The sequence below is a fragment of the Hyperoodon ampullatus genome, assembly GCF_949752795.1.
Source record: "Hyperoodon ampullatus genome assembly, chromosome: 8".
Classification (NCBI taxonomy): Eukaryota; Metazoa; Chordata; class Mammalia; order Artiodactyla; family Ziphiidae; genus Hyperoodon; species Hyperoodon ampullatus.
This window is the reverse complement of record NC_136921.1, coordinates 26079901-26104075: the sequence shown is the minus strand read 5'-3', so window position 1 is coordinate 26104075 and position 24175 is coordinate 26079901. Positions and strand designations below refer to the sequence as shown.

Genomic DNA, 24175 nt, shown 5'->3' with positions numbered 1-24175 from the left:
TGTGTGGGCACTCACAATGGAGAAGAGGGTTTTTGGACAGAAGGAGGATAGAGCATGTGAAACTGCCCTTGATTCTAAATGTATTCCCCTTCTATAGGAAAGAAATGGAAAAGTCCTTATTAAAAGAGATTTGCTGTCTTTTAAATAAATAGTTGTTGGGATTTGTTCGATGAAGTGATATTATTTCTTTTGTCGTTCAGTGCTTTTCTTCTTTCTGTTATATGTCTTTGTTACTCAACAGTTATCAGTATCAAAAGTAGTCTAATTATTATTCATTTTACAATGCATCCTTTTGAAAAGTAGAGAAATGTGTACCCGGCTTTGAATTGTCCTATATCGCTTGAAGAAACACTAGGTTATAAGTTAACCTATAATTGAATCACTTTCACAAAATGTACTTGTATTTTTATTAAAATACATATCACTAGGTTCCTTTTTTTTTTTTTTTTTTTTTTTTTTACCTTCACTGCTTTTGCTTATATTTTGCTGAAGGAGTAACACAAGGCAGCATTTATCAAAAAGAAATCTTCACTTTAAGGTGATTGTAACAACAAAGAAACAGAAACAGAAAATCTCTGTTAAAGATTTATTAAGTGTGAATCTCAAAAGTACAATGACTTGTCTTTTCTGATATCTTTAATCCTCAGTAAAATTTGGAAGAATTTTTACACTCCATACAAAGTATACCTGATACCAGCTTCATGAAGGTGTCAATAGAAATTACAGGAAAATGTTAAACAGAAATATTTTAGAGGGTATAAATTCGATTCCATAAAGCATTCTTATAGAAAGGAGTTCTCTTAAAATCAACACATTATATAAAGATGAATAGAATTTTGCATGAGAATATTATGTATTCAGTAGACTGTGTCAGGGATAAAATGCATGTATGCACCTCTTGATTAGCAATACGCACATGATTAAGCTTTTGACCAGTAAAGTTGCTTACCCTTGGGTGCAGTTTGGATGGCATGGGTGGCACTCCCGATCCTGATCAGCATACTTGAAAATGAAACTGTTTGCCCCCTGTAAGCCATCTGGACATTTTTCCACACAGTTCGGGCCATCCTTAAAATGGGAGCACTTTGTACAGTTGTCAGGTCCCTGAAGTGTGAAAAAAAATGGAGGAAGAAAAATGGGTGCCATTTCCTCTGGAATGTATTCATCTCGTTTAGTTACTGAGACTTTAGTGGGTGGCCAATCTTCCTCTAGAGAACTGAAGAGAATTTTCAGAAGTACAAATGGGGATGATGCTATTGTAGCTTTTTGATCCGCAAAATTGCCCAGTGATTTTTCCAGAAGGACATAAGCATTTTCTTTCTGTCATTTATTCCTAGTGAGATTACAGTGCAACGATATTTGGTAACAACACATTATTCCTAGAAATATTTTATCACAATCACTGGGAATATGTGAAAATTCTTACTAAGCAGTTAATGAAAATAAGGAAATGATAGGAATTAGGTAACATTGAATTTCATATACAAGTAAGATGTAAACTTTCCTTTGGTAGTACCATGACTATTTGAACAATGAATTTAAAAATTTTTCTGTAGTTGAATTATCAGGAATTAGGTAGTTTAGGCAAAAAAAGGTTAATTTCTAAGTTACTCTCCAACTCATATCAGCTTATGATAATACTAAAAATTATATCATGTCTATTAATAGGGATTTTAGCAAATAACAGTACAATACTGAGAGCACAATAAAGGCACAATCTGATGAGGAAAAATCAAAAACTTGTACATACAAAAGAAAATTATATGCAGAAACTTACTCAAGAATGAAGGTGATATAAATATGAGCATGATAAATCTAAATAAAACTAACTCACTTCATATATTTATGATTATAATTTATAATATCTGTCTAATATGTATAATTATAGTAAGCAGTAATGTGTAAATATATTTAAATGTCATAACAAAAGTAAAAATCTTAAATTCATATTAAATATCTAAAAATTGTACCAAAAAATGATTTGAATTTGGTACTGGGGATAGTAAGCATGCAATAAATGATAAGTAGTACATTGTCAAATCAAATTGAGAACATTTTGGTAAAAAATACGATTTCCTTAAAAGATGCCCATATATTTACACATTCAGGTGTTTTAAATAATGATATTACCTACTCAAAATTTACTTTTAGTTCTCCTTTTTGAACATAATATTGTCTTAGGATTCCTCTTCTCTTTGACTACTTCTTGGAACTTCTTACCTTGACTCTTTTCTCCTCCAAATCTGCTTATATCTACATAGTTTAACAATTAGGACAGTTCACATTGAAGATAATTTAGATTAATAAGATATACTAAGTATAGAGGGAAATATTTAATATTATTAAGTTTATAATTATAAACAATGTGTATTTGGGAGATGAGCAAGCAAATATTTTACAGAGCTATTTATCAGACAGGGCGTGTGGGGATCAGTCTATTCATGAGAGTGTGTTACACCTCTCTAAGGAGGTTAATCCAAAAGTAGCCAGACATTGCAAGTGGTGATATAAAGCATCAGGAAATAAAGAAATATAATACTTTAAAGTTTAAAGATAAAGGCAGCTAAGGAAGAATAGTAGTACAAAGAAGAAAGGGAAATCAGGAAGAGATTTCTGGAAATCCTGAGACTGGTGAGGTTCAATCAAGCACCTATCTTACTATTTTGAAGTGAGATTTAGATTATCTATCTATTGTCTGTCTATCTATCTATTTATCTAAACAGTTATAGATATATCTAAATCTCATACTTCTAAATCTCACATATATATGTTTATGTATATAAACATATGTGTATATATATGTATGTACATATATATGTGTGTATATATATACTTATTTATTCTGTGAAAGAGAAGCCCTATTCAACCCGAAGAGTTTGCTGCTGGCAACTTATTTCCTACTAATAAAGAATACTTCACATGTTTCCAATTTTAACACCTGCTCATGGGTACTTAGGCACATAATACTGTCTATTATACAAAATCATTTACTGTGCAAGTATGCTCAGTGGTATGACATTGTACAAGACGAGACATGCTGATGTCTTCTTTCAGAACACAAGAATAAAACTTACTGTGAGTAAATTAGGCAGTGGTAGTCAGAATTAGGAATTATTTTTCTATAAAATACTTCTAATGTAAAATAATGTCCAGGTAAAATCAGAAGATGTAAAAAATCATGAAACTAAAATTAAATTCACATTTAATCTTTAGGCAGACTTTAATAGGATAAATTTTTTTGTGCTTCCTTGTTTTTAAAGCATCTCTTAACTATTTAATTGTATTATCATGTTATGAAATTGAATGTCCTGAGCTGACATAACTAAAAGATGTCCTGAAAAATCTCAAAAGAAATGAAATGTCTGATTCTCTATCTCATTTCCATAATAAAGAGATTTAAAGAAATACATGTTGTCTAATACTTACTCTTTTATCATTATATTCCCAAAGCTTTTAAGAACCCAGGTACAGCAAATGAACTGAGAAATGCAACAATAGAAAAGAGAGATGAAGGCAACATTCTTCCTTATCTCTGATTTTAAGCTACCTTTGGACCCAGTAATCTAGACAGAAAACTAAAGGATAGGGTAAATCCTGAGGGAAACATTTCATTTTTTTTTTCAGTGACAATTGATGTTTTTCTCTGGTAGCTGCTGTAAGAGAGAAAGCCACTATTCACCAGTATCAAATTCTCTTCCACTTCCAGCCTCACAGAATATGGAAATTCCCTCCCACTAGAGGGGCGGTGTGTGTCTCGCTTTGGACAATGAAATTAAGTAAAATCTATTTATGAGACTGCCAGTGCTAAACTCTCCAGCCTTCACTTTCCCAGTTGCCATGATGTGGGGATCCCATGTAGATGTAGAGATGCCATAACTTCAAAGCATCCTGGAATGCCAGACCATCACAGGGAGAGGGGCTGCCTTAGAAAGTTCCCCAGACCTGCAGTGCACTTTACATGAAAAAGATTTAAACATTTTTCTGTAAGCTACTGCAATATGGGGGTTATTTGTTGTGGCAACACAAGCTCTATTAACCTGGATTTAACAGCTATTTTAGCTTTAACAAAAATTGTGTTTCAAAAATCAGTTTCCTTTCCTACCAAAAAATCAGTTCCCTTCTCCTATCCCCTCCCTTCTCTTGCTGTCTCTGTGGCTTATATTTTGGTCTCCCTTGACTTTGTCTGATGTCCTTTTCTTTTGTTCTTACATTCCCTCCCTTATCTTTCTTGATAGGACTACACAGTAATAGTGAAAGTGAGTCAGAAAAGATACAATTGTAAAGAAAGAAAAGATAGAAAAGAAAAGAAAAAAAAAGAATAAAGTAAAGAAGACCAAGTGCAGACAGATGAGGATATAAAAGCAGAGGCTTGCTTTATTTCAAATCCACCCCTCTCAAGATTATCCTGAATGTCTGTCACATTTAAATAGGATAATACCATCCATTTTACAGATGTATATTCCCAGAAAACATTTTACCCTTATTACATTACGGACATTGTTGCCTAGGGGAAAAAAAATTGAAATGAAAAGAGTGTGAAATTTGGAGTCAAAACTTCTAAAGTTGAGTCCCAGCTCTACATCTTACTGACTTGCTGACTTTTGGAGTAACTTTCTAATCATTATCATGGGTTCAATTTCTTTATATTTTAAATGGAGAATGTGATAGTATGCTTCAGATGTAATAGTGTTTGACAAATATAAATATTTATCAATTCTTATCATTAGGGAAACATTGACAGTTCAAGAAAATGAGATTTCAGCAGAATAAATCATAAGACCAGGTGTGGAAATTCCAGTTAGCTTTATGACTTCTTCCTCTATCTCATCACTGTATCAGTCTCATGAAGAAGTTTCCTGAACCTCTTGGGTATCCTAAGTGATATATGCCCATTACTTGGCACACAAAACCACTTCCGTCTTTAGTTTTGATAAACAACATGTAGACCCAGAAACAGGCATACACCTAATATAAATTGTAAAGGCTGAAAACAAGCAACCCCCTAAAGGGAGCAAAGTTTGGGCTATTGCTTGAGCTCAATCCTGGCAGTTTTTCAGATACCATAACCTAAAAGGCACTGTGCTCTTACCTGCTTAGCATTTTAAGGCTTACTGATCAAGTCAGTTTTCTTGATTTCATGCTCTGATCTTCCACAAATGAGTGATTCATCTTTACTGAGTTTTTTCTACTTTTGACTTATTGCCTTCTCTAATCTCTAGACATACTCATTCACAATTTTAGCACTGAATAGTGATTTTAAGCATATGGCCCAACAATGCTGTCCTTACAGAATTCAAATGTGTTCACTAAAAACCTGTTTTTTCATTCTTTTTGGTTATCAAGTAATTTTGAAAATTGCAAGAATATTAATTTTTAGGGCTTTTTAATGTGTATTTTTATAAACTGTCTCAATTCTTTTAAGGAACAAAGGAATGATCAAATATACTGTAAAAACAAAGAAATCAATAAGCTAGTTATTTACTAGCATACTTTTATACCACAGGAGGCAGCATAAGGAACTGAAAAATATGGGACTACTCTTGCGGTTTGCCTTGTTCAAAGGAGATGGCCAAATTCTTGTTTATTGCAATTGTACATTTTCAAAGTCTCTTTCTCAGAAAGAGATTTTTTTTTTCATTCTATGATGTATGGTTCCTAGATATGCTAGTTTTTAGAGAAGTCTCATAGAGAGAGACAGCTCAACTTACTTTAACAAACCCATTATGGAATTTTACTTTCCTGTGTTTCCTGACATGCTTTACAGAATCCACATTTCTCATGCTGCAGATTAATTGTATTTTAAGTGACTAGCCTTAGTGGAAAAAGAAAATAGCTGCATATGCCCTTAGCATACTTACTTGGAGATCATTACATATTAAATTGTCTTTTAGACTTTGGTTCTTCAGGCCAAATCACACCACTTCTTTTTCTCAGGGGTCTGTTTTTCCAAGCTTAATCATCCTTGTGGTAGTCCTCTGAACTGTCCAAGTTTTCCACATCCTTCTTTAGATGAAGTTCCAGAACAGCTCATTGGGGCCTAATGGAAGTTTGGAGGGCTCAATGATAATTTTTTTCTAAGCTAATTAAGTGCTGAATAAGCACTCTGGTAGAAAAATTAATACTATTTAAATTTCAAATGAATTCTTATGGAGCAGTGTTGAGCTCTTGGCTACACCCAAATGTTGGTCCCCAAGTTATTTACTGAATGATGACTCAATACACAAATAAACTGGAAATTTGTCTAAAGAAGGATGAATATGACACTTTGGAATGACAAACTCATACTGACCTCATTATTAAGAAAAAGCCTCATTATTAAGAATGATGGGAACCAAAAGAAAGTCTAGAAAATAATTATCATTTTATCCACAAGACTAACTTCAAACTATATAAATGTCAACTTATCCATAAAGACTTTCCTGATCCCATAGCCCCTCCTTCAATCATCATAGTTCAGTTTGTCTCTCGGCCATGGTATTTATCACACAGCTTTAGATTTTAGTTTATGAGTGCTTGTCTTCCCCCTTTTTTTCAATTTTCCTTCATAATGCCATTATAGTTAAATGATTAAACACAGGTACGAATGTGTTACAATTTACCTCAAGCACAACATAAACTTTCACATTTACATATCTTTACACGTTTCCTCATTCCAGATTCTTCTTCAAAGCATAGCTCATACATCACTTTTCTTTGGCTTTCTTTGGTGTCCCAATTTCCATCTCAAAAATTTAATTTCTCCCTCAAATGCATTCATATAGCAATTTATACATATTTTATCAATTATTTTGCTTCAATAATTATTTGTGTATCTCTCTTTTCAGCCCTGTGCAATCTTCAAGGACAACTCCATATCTTCTTTTTAAATACATTATATGGGACATAAATATTTAAGAAACTGAAGTTTTAAATATTTTATCTCTACTACTAAGCTGTAAGCCTCTGGAGGGGAGAATGTTGAATGTGATTCCCCATAGCATGCTGTAAATACCTATTTAATGGATGGATAAATGGTAAAGCAATGACTTGACAGACATTCATACATGAAACTAAATAAGCCAACACAACCGTAGATGTCTTCAGGCTTACCGGTCCATGACATGTGAGGATGCCATCTTCCATCTTCTCACACTGGGGGTCACACTCCACACAGATGGAGCCATTCTCAAACTCCCGAAATTCACTGTGAAAACATCAACAATGTGAGGCAGTGTAAGCAAACAAGCTGTCAACTTAACAAATGAAGTAACATCTGCTAAAAGTCCTGTTGGCAAAGTAAATTCTAGAGTTTGTTTCTCTAAGTTCCAGGAGCATCAGAATCATTTCCCTGTACATTAATGAGTAAGTTCTCCATTAGGAGAAAAGATAAGCTGCAGCCAGATGGCTCTCCTGGCCCTCCATTGGGTTCAACGACAGACTCATTCAGGAAACCTCTCTCTTGTGAGAGAGATTCCAGCAGTCTCAAAAAAAAAAAAAAAAAAAAAAAAAAAGAAAGAAAAAAAAAAAGGACAAGAAAGAAAACGATGACTCTTTTGATGACACAGCAGAACCATTTCTGCTATTTTAAGTAAGTCTGTGCCTGTTTGCCTCTATATAAAATTTTACTCTTGGCTGAAGGCTTATTTTTTAAACTTTGACAGAACTATTGTATTTTTCCTGTTGCTAAGTTACATGAATGTTCCCCATCCTTGTCCTTCAAATCCCAAGATTCTTCAATTTATTTTTAGTGAAACTTCAAAAAACACTTTGATTTCTTTTCTTCTTTTAAAATATCTTTTTTGGAGAATTAGAAAAAAATAGCTTTTTTATGGTAGATTTTATTTTCTTAGATTATTGATCTAATATAACAACATATTTTTCAGTTTAAATTCTTTTTGAAGAATTCTATATGATATAAAATAAAAAAAAATAGTTTAATGGTAACATTCTAAAACTTTCTAATTAAAATGAGGGATGATGGTCATCACTTCCCCAAACCTTACATTTTATGGGTATTTGAATATTAAATTTACCAGTATATAAGTTTTCCAATTAATATCTATCCTAAAAGTTTTCATTTCAATAATTGGGTATCAGTCATGTACAATATGTTTAAAACACACTATTTCCACTAATGTGTGAGAGGATGAGGTACTGGGTATAAACAATTTCAAATGTCAGTTATGAGTCATTAACAAAACGACTAAATATTTATAGCTACTTCATTATTTTGTGCCTTTGTATCATGAGTGACCATTCCAAACTAATAGCATTGCAAATATGGAAATTATGGATTAACTAGGTGATAAATTCAAATATATTTTTCCCTGGAGTGAAATATTCACTCTTTTTTCATAGTGAAATATTTCATTTGGTTATTATAAAGCCTTAACAGATGATTGAAATCCAAAGGGTGGGCTATATTTTCTGTTGGTTAGATTAAGATTACATATATTTCAAGGTAAAATAATGGTTTGGTTTTCAAAATAAATAGCATAAATCTATGGTTTATTTATGTATGAATGTACATATTTAGTTACATGGATTCTGCACTCAAAGTGAAGTGTTGGTTTGCTATGGATTAACTTTTTATGAATTTTCTTGAGTTTAATATCTTAGTTATATAAAAAAAGTTTTTATTTTGCATGTTTCATCAACAAGTGATATAAAGTATTCAATAGAGGAAATCTTCAGAATATGAAAGTCAAAATGACCTGGTATTGGGGGTGGGGGGTGGGAATGGAGTAGTAGCTAAATTGTAAAGAGCATCAAAAGCATTATATGTAAGTGAAATTATATGATATTTACAGTACACCCTGCAATCATCAACAAAGCACTGTTTCTGAAAACAGCTTCTTGGGTGACTAAAGAGTTAGGATACTAAATGAAGGTAATAATTTTTATGGTACTAAAACATGGGTCATGCTTTCCTTTCTCTTCTCGAAAACTCCCTTCCCCATACACAGAGTTGAGGAGTAAAATGAATATGTCATAAAAAATCATGGAGGCGGGTTTCCCTGGTGGCGCAGTGGTTGAGAGTCCGCCTGCCGATGCAGGGGACACGGGTTTGTGCCCCAGTCCGGGATGATCCCACATGCCATGGAGCGGCTGGGCCCGTGAGCCATGGCTGCTGAACCTGCGCGTCCGGAGCCTGTGCTCCACAACGGGAGAGGCCACAACAGTGAGAGGCCCGCGTACCGCAATAAAAAAAAAAATCATGGAGGTAACCTAGCTACCTTCTCTTTTTATCTGTGTGGTTTCTGGCTCTCTTCCTTTCTGCTCTCAGAACAGATCCTCCTTGCAATTTATTTATTGTCACTGTCTCCATCATTGCCTTTTTTCTTCCCTGTCCCCTAGTGATTCTGCTGTGACTTTGCTAGAGATCCCCTTTCACTTGAATCTGATCTAAAAATTCACATTCTAGTGAGCATGAGCTTTGCTTACTGAGTTTTGTGTTTTTGCTGCTGTATATTTCTCACAGTTTTGTTGTGCTTTTGCTACCTTAGCCAATCCTGTGATCTAGAGCAAATACTTTAGATTTGGTTGGTGTTCCCAGCACCAAGATTAATATTGCTGTCCTACATCCCTTAACTTCTCTAGACCTCATTCCCTAAATATCCTCTGAAAAAGGAAAAGAAGGGTGTTTTGATGAGAGCTTGTGAATATTAAACATAAAAATGCCTACAAAGATCTTTGACTGGCACTCTTTCTGATGTTTCTCTGTTGTTATTAAAGTTTCAGAAGCATTTAACCATGTTGCCAGATAAGAAAAAACAAATTAAGATTGCATTGCAATTAGTTTTCTTGTTCATTTTGAATACTTGTGCATTGTAGTTAAGAGTCGCCAAAATATAGTGACTTATATGATCTGGATTTGAGTGCTAACAGCCAGGATTAACTGATTTTTTTTTCCACCTTCAAAAAATATTTTTAGGATTTATTCTTTAATGATAGTCAAACTATTTTTATATATAAATAAGTTCCCTGATTTTGGTAAATGTCATATTTGTATTTATTTTCAGCAGTGTATAAAGTGACTGTTCTACCTAACTATTTAATGAGCTCAGATTAATAGACACAAAAAAGAAATGATGATAATTGTTTTAACAGTAGGAATTTGAACAAGACTTTTCTCATTTGATAATCACAATCATTATTATAATACTATAATATGATATTATAATAATAATAAACACATCATTATTATTCCCATTTTCCATGTGAGAAAACAGAGTTTAGGACAATTAGGTTATTTACCAGTGGATGGACATTTCAAGCAGGAAGTGATTAAGTTAGAATTTGAATTCATGTTTCCTCAAAGACTGTCTTACCTGCCAGGCAAAGTTGGAAGTAATTTGGCAATACCACAAGGTTCGAGGTGGGGAAATCTATCATTGGGTAGGCAAGAATTACATCAGATGTTTATAAGATACTTTCATTTATTATCTTTTAAACTAAACCTTGTGCATGATTTCCTAGGACCCCATTACTGCTGCAAAACTACATTAAGAACTTTATATTTCTTTAATATGTTTGATTTAATGATTTGGAAAATGTTAAACTTTCAAAAACAACAGGATAATCAGTGTTGTTTATCTAGGGAACCAGTATTTTTCCTTTGCTTAGCTTTCATTGTTTCACAAAAATGAGACAGAGGGTAGTGTATACATCCACATATATAGCAATTTCATATTTCTGACAAGTTTAAAACTGAAATATTAAAGAAAAACAATAGCATCTGCAAAGAAACAGGATGAAAATCAGAAATCCTGAGTTCTAGGGTTGGTATGGTGCTTTTACAATGTTATGACTTTGGTCAATGCTTAATTTTCCCACTTCTAACTGTTTATAAGATGCTTCTGTTTGATAAAATGATTTCTATAATCTATTCCTTCCTTAGAAATGCACATACATATTCAATACACTTTTAATGTAACACAATGGAATTAAGGTCTATTAGTTCCATTTTGATGGCATCAATTGTCACACACACAGAGAATCATATCTGATCTGATGTATTTTATGTACAGGAAATATCTTTCTTTCATAATAATGTGAACAAGCATTAATACAGTTCAATTCAATGATACAAATAGCAAATAATTTGCTATTCATTATCGAATTTATGAGTTGATGTGTTTTACAAAATTTCAAATTGAAATTTTCCTGATAAAACTATTAAACCCTTTTTTCAGTAATGCTTTTATTGAGAGATAATTCATATACCATGACATTCACCTATTGAAAGTGCACAATTTAATGCATATTTTAGTATATTCACAGAGTTGTGCAACCATCTTCAAACTATTAAATTCCTATTTAAAATTATTTTTATACTTAAACTTCTAATTTTAATTTCAATCTTTTTTTCCCCCTAAATTCATGGAGGGAATTGGTTTGGTCATCTTTCAAAGAAGACACATATCCATATTATTAAGATCCATGGATTTTTATCCTTCTAATGTAAAATGCAAAAATAAAATGTTACCTGGGATCATGGAAACGGTTGTTAAAATGGGACAATTCATGAGGCAGAAGAAGAAAGAACTTGAAAACTACCCTTTTACAAAAATGTTGAAAATCCTTTCAGTGAGCAATATAGGAAAATTTGACTCAGGGACGGTAGTGAAAAATGCATTATCACACTAATGAAGGACAACTGTGATGCATGAAATGGTATGTTAGGATAAAGTGATTTTATGAGTATATGAAATGCCATGCAACAAGGTATATACTAAGTTTTATTGTTGTCAATTTGATTATTGTAGTACTGTAGATAAAATTTAAAATACTTGATGTCAAATATAGCTTAGGTTATTTTTAGAAAGTGACAGACCACTTTCAAAAACCTTTTCAGCTAGCAACTACAAAGGTAATTTCTCTATAGGGCTAAGCAGTTGTCTGAGACATAGAAATGTGTGTTGTTCCTAATACACAATCAAATAGACACTCAACCTAAATGGAAAAAAAAAAAATCAAAAGTTACACAGTCATTCCAGGTGAAAATAAAAAAGCATGAGGAAAAAAACAAGATGGTTAAGACACTGAGGAGGAAATATTACTTATCACAATGTCCTTCATAAAGAAAATAGAAATACATTTTTCAATTTTGCATAAGCATAAATTGCTATAATTTATTAAGAGTTATCTATTTTGGTACCCATTTTTAAATATGTACATCATAGTTGATATGCATTTTGACTTATCTTGTTCATTCAAATAAAATGATTTCCCCTTAAAAGAATTATTTTATATGTTTTCTCCTTTATGCAACAAAAACTCTCCTTAAAAATCTTGGCCAGCATAAACATTCTGAAATTTAACCCTTTTATTATCATTTTAATATCTGAACCAATCAGTACCTCAAAGCTCATGAGATAGAGACATTATAAGATGCCTTACCCATCATAGAGGTTACAAGACTCTATGCAGGTCCTTCCCCTGCTGAAGCGACGGCAAGACAGGCACTGGTCTGGCCCAGGTCCCCAACACCCATCGTTTGAACAGAGATGATTGCACACCATTCCTTCAGCAGCTGAAAAACACACCAAAATCAAGCGGGAATAAAACAGAAGCCTGCGTCCAAACTTACCATTTTAATATGAATCTTCCTAAGTAAAGTTATTTCTGAAGGAGTGAGAGAGATCTGTGGCACATAACTTTGCTTGCCTACTTAGTCACCATGGCCCACTTTACCTTCTACTTCTTTCAAATTGCAGAGCCCCAGTCACTGTGTGTGTAGCACCATTGCATTTTTCATAAAAGTGAACAAATATCAATTGTCTATATCAAAACTCTAGGGAGAAGTAGTGACAGAAATTAACCTACCAATTAAGGTAAGGAACAAAGCACATCTTTCTAAAGCCAACCCTTTGCTCCGCTAACACACCACACATTTTGACATCATTTCCATTTGAGAACTTCATGCAGAAACAGAACAAGTGATATTTGTCATAAACAAAAAACATCAAAAGGGGAAAATAAGGAAAAAAGAAGAATATATGAAATGTAAGAAGGGGGAAAAGAAATGGAAATAAAATACAAGTTTCTTACAGACCTCTGGTACACTGCTACTAAGATTACCTTGATATTTGAATCAAATTGGCACAAGTAAGAAAAAAGTTTTGAAAAAATTTTAAACAAAGAGTGGTGGTTATTTATGAGGAGGTATAGAGATTACAGTAGTAACAAAGGTCTTTAGTCTTATCTCTATACTTTTTGTTGATGGGAGAAGTGCCAAAGAATTTGAGGCCATGTTTTAAAACTGCCACTTAAGGTTTACCATTTCTTTTCCCTTTTATATCAAATAATACTTATTCAGTGAATTATTATTTATACTGAAAATCATAATTTTAGTGAAGGGATAGCTATTGAATAAGAAGGGCCTATAAAGACTTCAAATGTTATTCTGGGTGTCTGAAAAGTGATTTGAGACTTCTGAAACCCAATTATATGTGGTTTTCATAAAATATTAAAAAGTTCCCAGAAGATGAAAACATCAAAATCCTGTTTCTCTTCCCATTAGTTACCAACTGTATTTATTAAGGGATGCAAATTGTTATGATAAGAGCATTTGTGAGATGGGATGGAATAGCATTAACTATGCAATTGTAATTTAAAGAGGAGGGATCATATCTGTGAAAGTTACCTTCTCTAACAAATGCCTGAGAAAGTGAATTACCAGCACCCGTGATGCTGATTAGTTTTAAAACAGGGAAACAAAATCTCCCAATTCATGTATTCTTTCTCCTATATTCTGGAGCCTTAAGGAGGACCCTATGTTAAACTGTATAAAATTCTTTCTCAAGGTAGACATAGACCTATCAAGATATCTTTTTAATTTATGACTACTTAATTAAATAATGTCTTCCAATATAGTTTAAGAGAGAAACCTTGTGTGTATGTGTGCATGTGTGTGTGTGTATGCTTAATAGTTTTATTGAAGTATACATGACATATACTGCTCATACATAAAGTATACAATTTTATGTTTTGACAGATGCCTGAAATCATGAGTTATATGTATTCAACCCAGGCAATGAATGTATCCATTACCTCCAAATGATTCCTCATGACCTATGTAATCCCTTCCCCCCTCCCATTCCCCTCAGACAGCCATTGGCCGGCTTTCTGTTACTCAATACCAATTAGTTTACATTCCCTAGAATTTTATGTAAGTAGAAATATACAGTATGTACTCTCTTTTTATGTAGTTTCTTTAACTCTGCATAATTATTTTGAGATTTATACATGTTGCTGTGTGTATCAATATTCATGCATTTTTCTTACTGAGAATATTCCATTGCATGGATATGCCACATTTTTTAAACCAAACACCTATTGCTAGACATTCAGACTGTTTCCCATTTGGGGCTATTAAAAATTAAGTTACAGTGAACATCCATTTACAAGTCTTTGTATGGACATACACTTTCATTTCCTTTGGACAGAAATGGCTGGATAATATGGTAAGTATAGGGTTAACTTTTTAAGAAACTGTCAAATTGTTTTTCAAAGTAGTTGTACCATTTTACATTCCCAACAGCAATGAACTCAACTCAGGAGCTGAAGTTTCCTCATCTCTTTATCAATACTTGGTATGGTCAGCCTGTTTAATTTTAACCTTCCTAATATTATGTAGTGGTATCTCATTGTGGATTTGATTTACATTTAAATGATTAAAGATGTTGAACATTTTTTAATTTGTTTATTTGCTATCCATATATCTTGTTTGGTGAAATGCCACCAAATCTTCTGCCTATTTTATATTGGATTGATTGTTTTCTTACTATTAAGCATTGAGAGTTCTTTACAGATTCTGTAAGTACTGTTTCCTTGTCTTAGCCTTGCCTTTTTGTTCCTTTAACACTGTCTTTTGGAAAGTAGAAGTTATTAATTTTGGTGAAGTCCAATTTATCAATTTTGTCTTTTATAAGTTGTGATTTGGGCATCAAATCTAAGAAATTTTTGTCTAACCCCAAGGTAACAAAAGTTTTGTCTGCTCTTATCTTTTAGAAGCATTATGAGTTTTGGTTCATATGGTCTATGGTCTATTTTAAGTTAGCTTGTATATTATACTGTATTAGTCAGGGTTCTCCAGAAAAACAGAATAAATAGGATATTTTAATCTATATCTACATATTTTATATAATTTTTTATAAAGCATTGGCTCACAATTCTAGAGGCTGGGAATTCCCTTGTCTGCCACCTACAAACTGAAGACCCAGGAAAGTCCCTGGTACAGTTTAATCTGAGTCCAAAGGCCTAACGACCAAGAGCACAGATGGTTTAAGTCCCAGTCCAAGGGCAGAAGTAGACTGATGTACCAGTTCAGGAGTCAGGCAGAGAGAGTTAATATGTTCTATTCAGGCCTTCAATGAATTAGATGATGCCTATCCACTTTGCTTCACTCAGTCTACCAATTCCAATGCTAATCTCATCCAGAAATACCCTGCAGACATATTCACAAGAAATGTTCAACTAAATACCTGGGCACCCCATGACCCAGTAAAGTTGACAAATAAAATTCACCAACACAGGTACTAGGTAAGGATCTATTCTTTTTTTTTTTTTTTGCATGTAGATATCCAATTTTTCCAGGACTATTTGTTGAAAACACAATCCTTTTGCCAGTAAATTGCTTTTGCATATTTGTTTAAGGTCAGTTGTCCACATACTTGTAGTTTTATTCATAGTTCTCCACTCTTGTGTTGATCCATTTATCACTCCAGGTATATTTTCTCACCTTTAATCTATATGTGTTTTATAGTTGAAGTTTGTGTTTTGTAGGCAGCATATAGTTGGGTAATGCTTTTTTAATCTAATCTAACAATCTCTGCCTTTAATTAGGGTATTTAACCACTTACAGTTATTATGACAATTTTGGTTAAAATCATTGATCTTACTATTTGTTTGTCCAATCTGTCCTCTTCCCATTTTCCTCTTTTCATGACATATTTTGGAAAACCAAATATTTTATGATTTCATTTTATCTCTTTTTATTTTTTTGGCTTATAAACTACATAAACGTTTAAGTTGTTATTTTAGTGATATCATTTGTGTTTGCAGTATACATTTTTTTTTTTTTTTTAGTGGTACACGGGCCTCTCACTGTTGTGGCCTCTCCCGTTGCGGAGCACAGGCTCCGGACGCACAGGCTCAGCGGCCATGGCTCACGGGCCCAGCCGCTCTGCGGCATGTGGGATCTTCCCGGACCGGGGCACGAACCCGTGTCCCCTGCATTGGCAGGTTTACTCTCAAAAACTGCGCCACCTGGGAAGCCCTGCAGTATACATTTTTTTAATCAAGCTTTTTATTTTTAGATATACAGAGAGATCCATGTTTCCTTATCCAGTTTCCCCTAAGGGTAAGATCTTTCAAAACTATAAGACAATAACACAACCAGGATGTTGACATTGATGCTGTCAGGATACAGGAGATTTCCATCACACAAGTGTTCCTAATGTTGCACTTTTCAATTCATACCCACTTCCCTACTACCTTCACCTCCACCTTACCCACCCACCCTCTCTTTCTGCAACCACAAATCTGTTCTCCATTTTTGTAATCTGGTGTCATTTTGTAAGTGTTATATAACTGAGATAATACAGTCTATAATAACGTTTTTGAGATTGGCATTTTTCCATTCAGAATCCATCTCTGGAGATTGACTTAAGTTGTTGTGTGTATTATTAGTTTCTTTCTTTTTATTACTAGTAGTATTTTATGGTATGGGTAACCACAGTTTAACTATTCACCATGGAAGGATGATTGGTTGTTTCCAGGTTGGGGCTATTACAAATAAAGCTGCTATAAACATTTGTGTACAGGTCTTAGTGCGATGTAAATTTTCCTTTGTTGGGAATAAATGCTGAGGAGTATAATTGCTGGGTCATATGATAAGAGCATTTTAGCTAGTTGTTTTTGTTTTAAGAAAGTGCCAAATTATTTTCTAGAATGGTACAACAACAGACTCCTTATTATTCCATCCATATTTACTTTTAAAATTAAAAGTGGAATTACTTGCTGTTTCTTGTTCATAGACAAACTTTTTCATATAAGATTTCTCAAGAATGCCCCCAAATAGCCTCCAAGAACCCCACAAAACTTTATTGAAAATTATAGATCCTTTTATTCTGTTTTATCTTATTTACTTTATAGTTATCATTCTAAATAACAGATAAATGTAATTTTAAAAGATAATCTGAGGGAATAGTGACTATACAGAGCATTCTCCTGTATAAAGGATTGTTGTTCTCACATTATTAATTATTCTAGGTAACTCATAAAGTTTGTGGACTTTGCTTAATTATGATTCTCTCCATGTCTTAAATAATCATTAAATTGAAATACCATATATCGTAACTATTTTTCTCTTCTTTTGTGGAAACTCTTCAAAAGTTGAATGAGTTGATGTTCTACTTGGGAAAGGCTGACAGTTTATCTGTTACACTAATTTTGAACTAATAGCAAGAGTTCTTTCCTCTGATTCATTCATAATGCAGAGAAAGAGGGTTCTCTCACTGTACAAAATAAATGTCAGTAGAAATGAAATTTTAACATAGGTCTCATATCACTGATTCCTAGATGTATAAATGACTTCCCATTAATTTATAAAGATGTAAGGAGTAAGAAAGAGAGTTCAATCAAGCTGAATGAATATAATGTGTAAAATCAAATTTTACACAATAGATGAAGAATTAGAAAGGAGTAAAGTTCAATGATATTAAAAAATTAAGTTATAAAACTCATTTTTATAAGCATTCAGCTATTTTAAGGTTATTTATAGAGCACTTCATATTCTTATGAACATTTAGTACATTTATATACAATTTTTATATATACTTGCTTATGTGATAAACAATTATCAGAAGAAACCTTGAAGAGAGAAAAAATCAAAAGTTATATTATTAAAAACAAGTTGTAAAGGCAAGCAGAGTATATTCAAAATCATACTGCACAGTATAATGAATCTCTGATTGTTTGTATTCATCGCTTTCCTGTTCTTGTAGAAAATATAATCAATGCCTCAACTTCTTTGTATATCATCTTCTGTCTAAGACCCTCACATTTGTTTTCAGTTTCTTCCTTTAGGATGTTGACAAGCCATCAGTACACTCTTGTACTGCCCATTTCATGATAGTCTATCAACTTCTTGATCTATTTATTTCACCAACTCACATTAATTTTTTCAGGTGTGAAAGCCTCTCACTCTTGTCCCTTCTCCCTTAATTTTCTGTTATCTGCTTTGACATTAGTTGAAAAAGAGAGTATTGGTTTCACGCAAACTCCTACCTTCTATTCTGCTGCCTACTACCTTCCTTAGTCTGTATTCCGATGCTCAATTTCAGAGCAGTTTTGCATCAGGGAAACAGTATCTATTGGAGGAAAGCAATAATACAAACAGGAAACCATAATAATTACTTTCTTCTCATTCTTTCCAAATGACTAGATGATGGTATTCAAGGCTGGTTGATCATTTTCTGCAGAGTGAAAACATGGGAAGTGTCTCCACAAAAGGCCAAGGAAAATACTTCTTTGAATTTCTTAAGAGAAAAGAAGTTTTCAATCAGCACCAAGAATTCAACTGCTCTCTGACCTCCCAGAGTGATAGTCCCATAGGAAGGAGTAGAAGGGCCTATTCAATGGCTTAGTTTGAAACACCATTATAAAGCTCTCTAAAGAAACTTTAGCAATGTAGTTGTTAAGCAATCTTTAACTTCTCTTTTTTTCTGGAAGCTGTAAAATTGTTTTTTCTTTATCTCATCTGAATTATACCTATTAAATTATGTCTGTTAAAAATTTGGAGAGATAATAATATGCTTAGTATTTCGACCTTTACAGAGAATATTGAACTTGCTTTCATTAAAATAGAGGCAAGCTTAAATAATGGATCTTGTTACTGTGCTGCATGTGTGAAAGTAAATGGATTAGCTCAAAATATTGAAATGAAGTACCTGTCTACAAGCACAAAGGCAGAAAAAATATCTTCTCTTTCACTGTACAAGACTACCTACATATGCTGTTTGCATTAGTTACCATATGTAGAGGCATGGGTTTGACTTGGAATGTATTTGGACAGATACCATTAATCTTTTTCTATAAAGGCTGAAAAATATGATTTAGTTGTAACAGTTCAGTTTTTCTGATCAGGTCAACATAGGTTCAAATCCTTACGCTATGACTAGCCATGCAGCCTTGGGCAATTATTTACATATTACTTATCTGTAAAGTAAATAACCTACTTTTCTGGGTTATGATGAAGATTAGACATCATATTAGTAGTATACAATGCAGGGTTACTTATCTAACTAAGCCCTCAATAAACATACTTAAGAGAAATGTGGAAACATACAAGTATATCCATGTGTTTACTTTTAGAAGTATTTGTTGAGAAACTACTTAGTTTATACTGGACAATGTTAAGAAATGGGGATATGATGGAAATATGAAATAAAATACATATTGTCTCTATGTAGGGATTACAGTCCAGTTAGGAAGACAGCATTAGATAAATAATCATTTATATTGTATAATATATATATTTTTGAGAGAAAATATAACAGTTGTCCTAAGCTAATGGGTAGGTAGCATTAGGTCAGTCCACAGAAAGAGGGACAACAATGCGAAATGAGAAGGATAAATAGGAATTATTAAGCAAAAAGGGCTAGGGGAAATTGGGGATTACAAGTCTAATCAAGAGAGTCTGAGCAGTGAATAAGATCAGTGCTTTCGCAGAACTGACTGCACATGAGCTTTGAGTGGGAAAGTAATATCTGATGAACTAGTGAGGTGAAAAATGGCCAGATTATGTAGGACCTAGTGACCATTTAAAGGGTTTTCTGCTTTGTCCAAAGAGCTGTGGGAAACTGAGGAAGGACTTTAAGCAGGAGAGTTAGGATCTTATTCTTAAAATATCACTCCAATTGCTTTGAAGGGACTGATTTAAAAACATGTTTGAACAGTTGCTGGCAGAGAGAAAATAGTGAGCTGTTCAGAGATAGGCATATAACCCAAGCAGGGTCAACCAGGGCTCTTTCCACAAAACAGATGCTAGGAGAGAGAAAGTAGAGCTATTTTACCTGTACTTATAAACTTTGTGAATTCTCCAAGACAAGGCCAAACATTTTTAATGAAGAAAGAGAGCTGGCCTAAGAAGAAAGCAGAATCGGGCAATGTCGAAGGACTGAGTCCGGGTGATGTTGTTTAACCCGTAGATCCATCTGTGCCTGAAGGAATATCCCTTGCAATTCTCAGTTCTGTGAGCTGATATGCTCTCTTGTTTGCTTTTATTTTCTATTTCTTTTTTGCCTTTTAATTTTGCTTATTATTTTCTTTGTTATATGAAAAGACTTAAAGCTTGTACAGTTATGGCCAAGTTTTATTTTTTCCAACTTTATTGAGACAAAGTTACTTCTAAAATTGTTTAAATTTAAGGTATACAATGTGATTTGAAACACATATATATTATAAAGTGTTTATCACAATAAGTTCAGTTAATACATCCTTCACCTCACGTAATTACCATTTTGTTATTGTGGTGGTGGTGAAAACATTAAACCTCTACTCTCATAGCAATGTTCAAGTATAAGATAGAGTTTTGTTAACTATATTTGCTATACTGTACCTTAGATCCCCAGAACTTATTCATCCTATAACTTAAAGTTTGTACACTCTGATCTGCATCGGTCCATTTCTCCCACTCCTCAGACCCTGAAAACCACCATTCTACTCTCTGTTTCTATGAGTTTGATGTGTTTAGATTCCACATGAAAGTGATATCATACAGTATGTGTCATTCTCTGTCTAACTTAACTCACTTAGCATAATGTCTTGAAGGTCCACCTGTGTTGCCACATATGGCAGGATTTTCTTCTTTTTTATGGCTGAATAATATTCTAGTGTGTGTGTATGCATGCACACGTACATGTGTATATATGACAAATATTCTTTATCCATTCATCTGTTGAGAGACACATGGTTTCCATATATTGGCTATTGTGAATAATGCTGCAGTGAGCATCAGGATGCAGAGAAGTGGGATTGCTAGATGGTAATTCTATTTTTAATTTTTTGAGGAACCTCCATACTGTTTTCCATCATGGCTGCTTCAATTTACATTCCCATCAACAGTGCACCAGTGGTCCCTTTTCTCTATACCCTCACCAGCGCTTGCTATCTCTTCTCTTTTTGATAATAGCCATTCTAACAGATGTGAGGTGACATCTCATTGTGGTTTCATTTTGTATTTCCCTGATGATTAGTGATTTTGAGCACCTTTTCATATACTTGATGGCATTTGTATGTCTTCTTTAGAGAAATGTCTATTTGCATCCTCTGCCCATTTTTTAACCAGATTGTTTGTTTGTTTGTTTTGTTACTGAGTTGCATGAGTTCCTTATATAACTTGGGTATTAATGCCTTATCAGATATATGATTTGCAAATATTTTCTCTCATTCCGTGGGTTGGCTTTTCATTTTGTTGATTGTTTTTGTTGTTGTTTTTGCTATGCAGAAAATTTTTACTTAATGTGGCCCCACTTATTTTTACTTTTGGTGCTTCTGCTTTTGGTGTCATATCCATAAATTCATTGCCAAGACCAACAGCAAGGAACTTACCTTCAATGTTTCTTCTAGGAATATTGTGGTTTTGGTCTTATGTTTAAGTCCTTAATCCTTTTTTTTTTTTAACATCTTTATTGGAGTATAATTGCTTTACAATGGTGTGTTACTTTCTGCTTTATAACAGAATCAACTATACAGATACATATATCACCATATCTCCTCCCTTTTGCATCTCCCTCCCACCCTCCCTATCCCTTTGCATTCATTTTGTGAGTGGTATAGGACAGGGGTCCACTTTCTTTCTTTTGCATGTGAATATCCATGTTTTCCCAACATCATTTTGAAGAACTATCCTTTCCCCATTGAATATTCTTGTCTCCCTTATCAAATATTATTTGAACATATTTGTGGATTTATTTCTGGGTTCTTCATTCTGCTCCACTGGCCTATGTGCCTGTTTTTATGCCAGTACCATACTGTTTTAATTACTATGGCTTCCAAACATTGGGGATATTATTCTACTTTCTGGACATCTGTATATTCATCTGCAAAATGGTGATAATTATACTTTACAGGATGGTGGTGATGATTAAATTAAACTATTCAGGTTGAGTCTGGCACTTTTCCTCTACTTAGCTAAATATTGCAGACACCTAAAATCAGTGAGAAGAAATGCATTATTCAGTAAATTATGTCAATATGCTAGCCAAATTAAGATTTTTAAAAATTATGCTGTACCAAAACTTCTAGATGGATTAAAAATTTCAATATAGTTTTAAAGTACTAGAAGAAAAAAGACAGACTATGCCAAGATCATAAACATAAAAAAGAGAATGATGTATCCATTTAACTAGATAAAAACATAAAATGCTTGTCTATCAAAAGACAAAATTTTAAAAAATTACGTATAGAAGGAAAATTATACACAACATACTTAAGACACAAAAATTTAATGGATTTAATTCATGATGAGCTCTTTCAAATCCAGAATTAAAAAAATGAATAAAGCTTATAACTATGTAATATACAAAAAATAAAGAGAAAGGATCAGTCAACACATAAAAAGAGGCTCAATATCAACTAAAAAATATAAATTTAAAAGACCTCTTTTTCATATTTCTGATCACCAAAATTTAAATCCATGGATAATATCAAGTGTTGTAAAGAGTAGTGGAAAATATTCCTTATCAAACATTGTTTAAGACAAGTGTAAACTAATCTAGTATTTTTGAAAGATGATGTAGCAATATATACCAAATTTTATTACATATAACCTCATTTCACAGAAATTCCACTTTTAAGTGTTTAGCCCAAGGAAATGATTGCATAGTACAAAATGTTTTATGAACTAAGATTCACATTATGGCAGTACTGATATGAAAAATAGAAAATAAATGAAATTACCATTAATATGGTACTTATTCACTAAATATTTTTATACACAGCTTAATTGAAATTATATCAAGCATCTTTTAGGACCATAATGCTATGAGATTGAAAATCAATTACAGGAAATAAAAGCTGTAAAAAAACACAAATACATTGAGGCTAAACAGTGCACTACTAAATAACCAACAGATAACTGAAGAAATCAAAGAAGAAATAAAAAAAAAACATAGAAACAAGTGACAATGAAAACACAATGACCCAATACGTATGGACACAGCGAAAGCAGTTCTAACAGGGAAGTTTATAGCAATTCAATGTCACCTCAAAAAACAAGAAAAAAACTCAAATAAACAATTTAACCCTACACTTAAAACCACTAGAGAAAGAAGAACAAGAAAACACAAAGTCAGTCAAAGCAAAGAAATCATAAAGATCAGAGCAGAAATAAATGAAATAGAAATGAGGATAACAATAGCAAAGATCAATAAAACTAAAAGCTGGTTGTTTGAGAAGATAAACAAAATTGATAAATCCTTAGCCAGACTCATCCAGAAAAACAAAGGGAGAGGACACAAATCAATAAAATTAGAAATGAAAAAGGAGAAATCACAACTGACACTGCAGAAATACAAAGGATTATAAGTGATTACTGCAAACCACTATATGACAATAAAATGGACAACCATAAAGAAATGGAAAAAATCTTGGAAAGATAAATTTTTCCAAGACTGAACCAGAAAGAATTACAAAAAATAAACAGACTTATCACAAGCAATGAAATTGAAACCATAAATAAAAATCTTCCAACAAACAAAAGTCGAGGACCAGATGGCTTCACAGGTAAATTCTATCAAATATTTAGAAAAGAGCTAACACTCATTCTCCTCAAATTCTTCAAAAAATTGCAGAGGGAGAAACACTCCCAAATTCATTCTATGAAGCCACCATCACCCTGATACCAAAACCAGAAAAAAAGGTATCACAAAAAAGAAAATTAGAGACCAATATTACTGATGAACATAGATGCAAAAATCCTGAACAAAATAATAGCAAACAGAATCCAGAAGCACATTTAAAGGATCATACATCAATGATCAAGTGGGATTTACCCCAGAGATGCAAGGATTCTTCAGTATATGCAAATCAATCAATGTGATTCACCACATTAACAAATTAAGGAAAAATAACCATATGATCATCTCAATAGATGCAAAAAAAACTTTCAACAAAATTCAACACATAT

General features: G+C 33.0%; 1 protein-coding gene across 2 annotated transcripts in view; it reads right to left on the bottom strand.

Annotated features, from left to right (window-relative positions):
- Positions 1-24175, bottom strand: part of ERBB4 (erb-b2 receptor tyrosine kinase 4) — a gene marked incomplete at both ends in the record, with an annotated part of 1160630 nt that overhangs the window by 265121 nt on the left and 871334 nt on the right. For both annotated transcript variants that reach the window (XM_079710036.1, XM_079710037.1), the window contains 3 exons: positions 950-1104; positions 7090-7183; positions 12382-12514. In XM_079710036.1, the coding sequence (XP_079566162.1) occupies positions 950-1104; positions 7090-7183; positions 12382-12514 (382 nt within the window). The remainder of the gene's footprint in view (positions 1-949; positions 1105-7089; positions 7184-12381; positions 12515-24175) is intronic.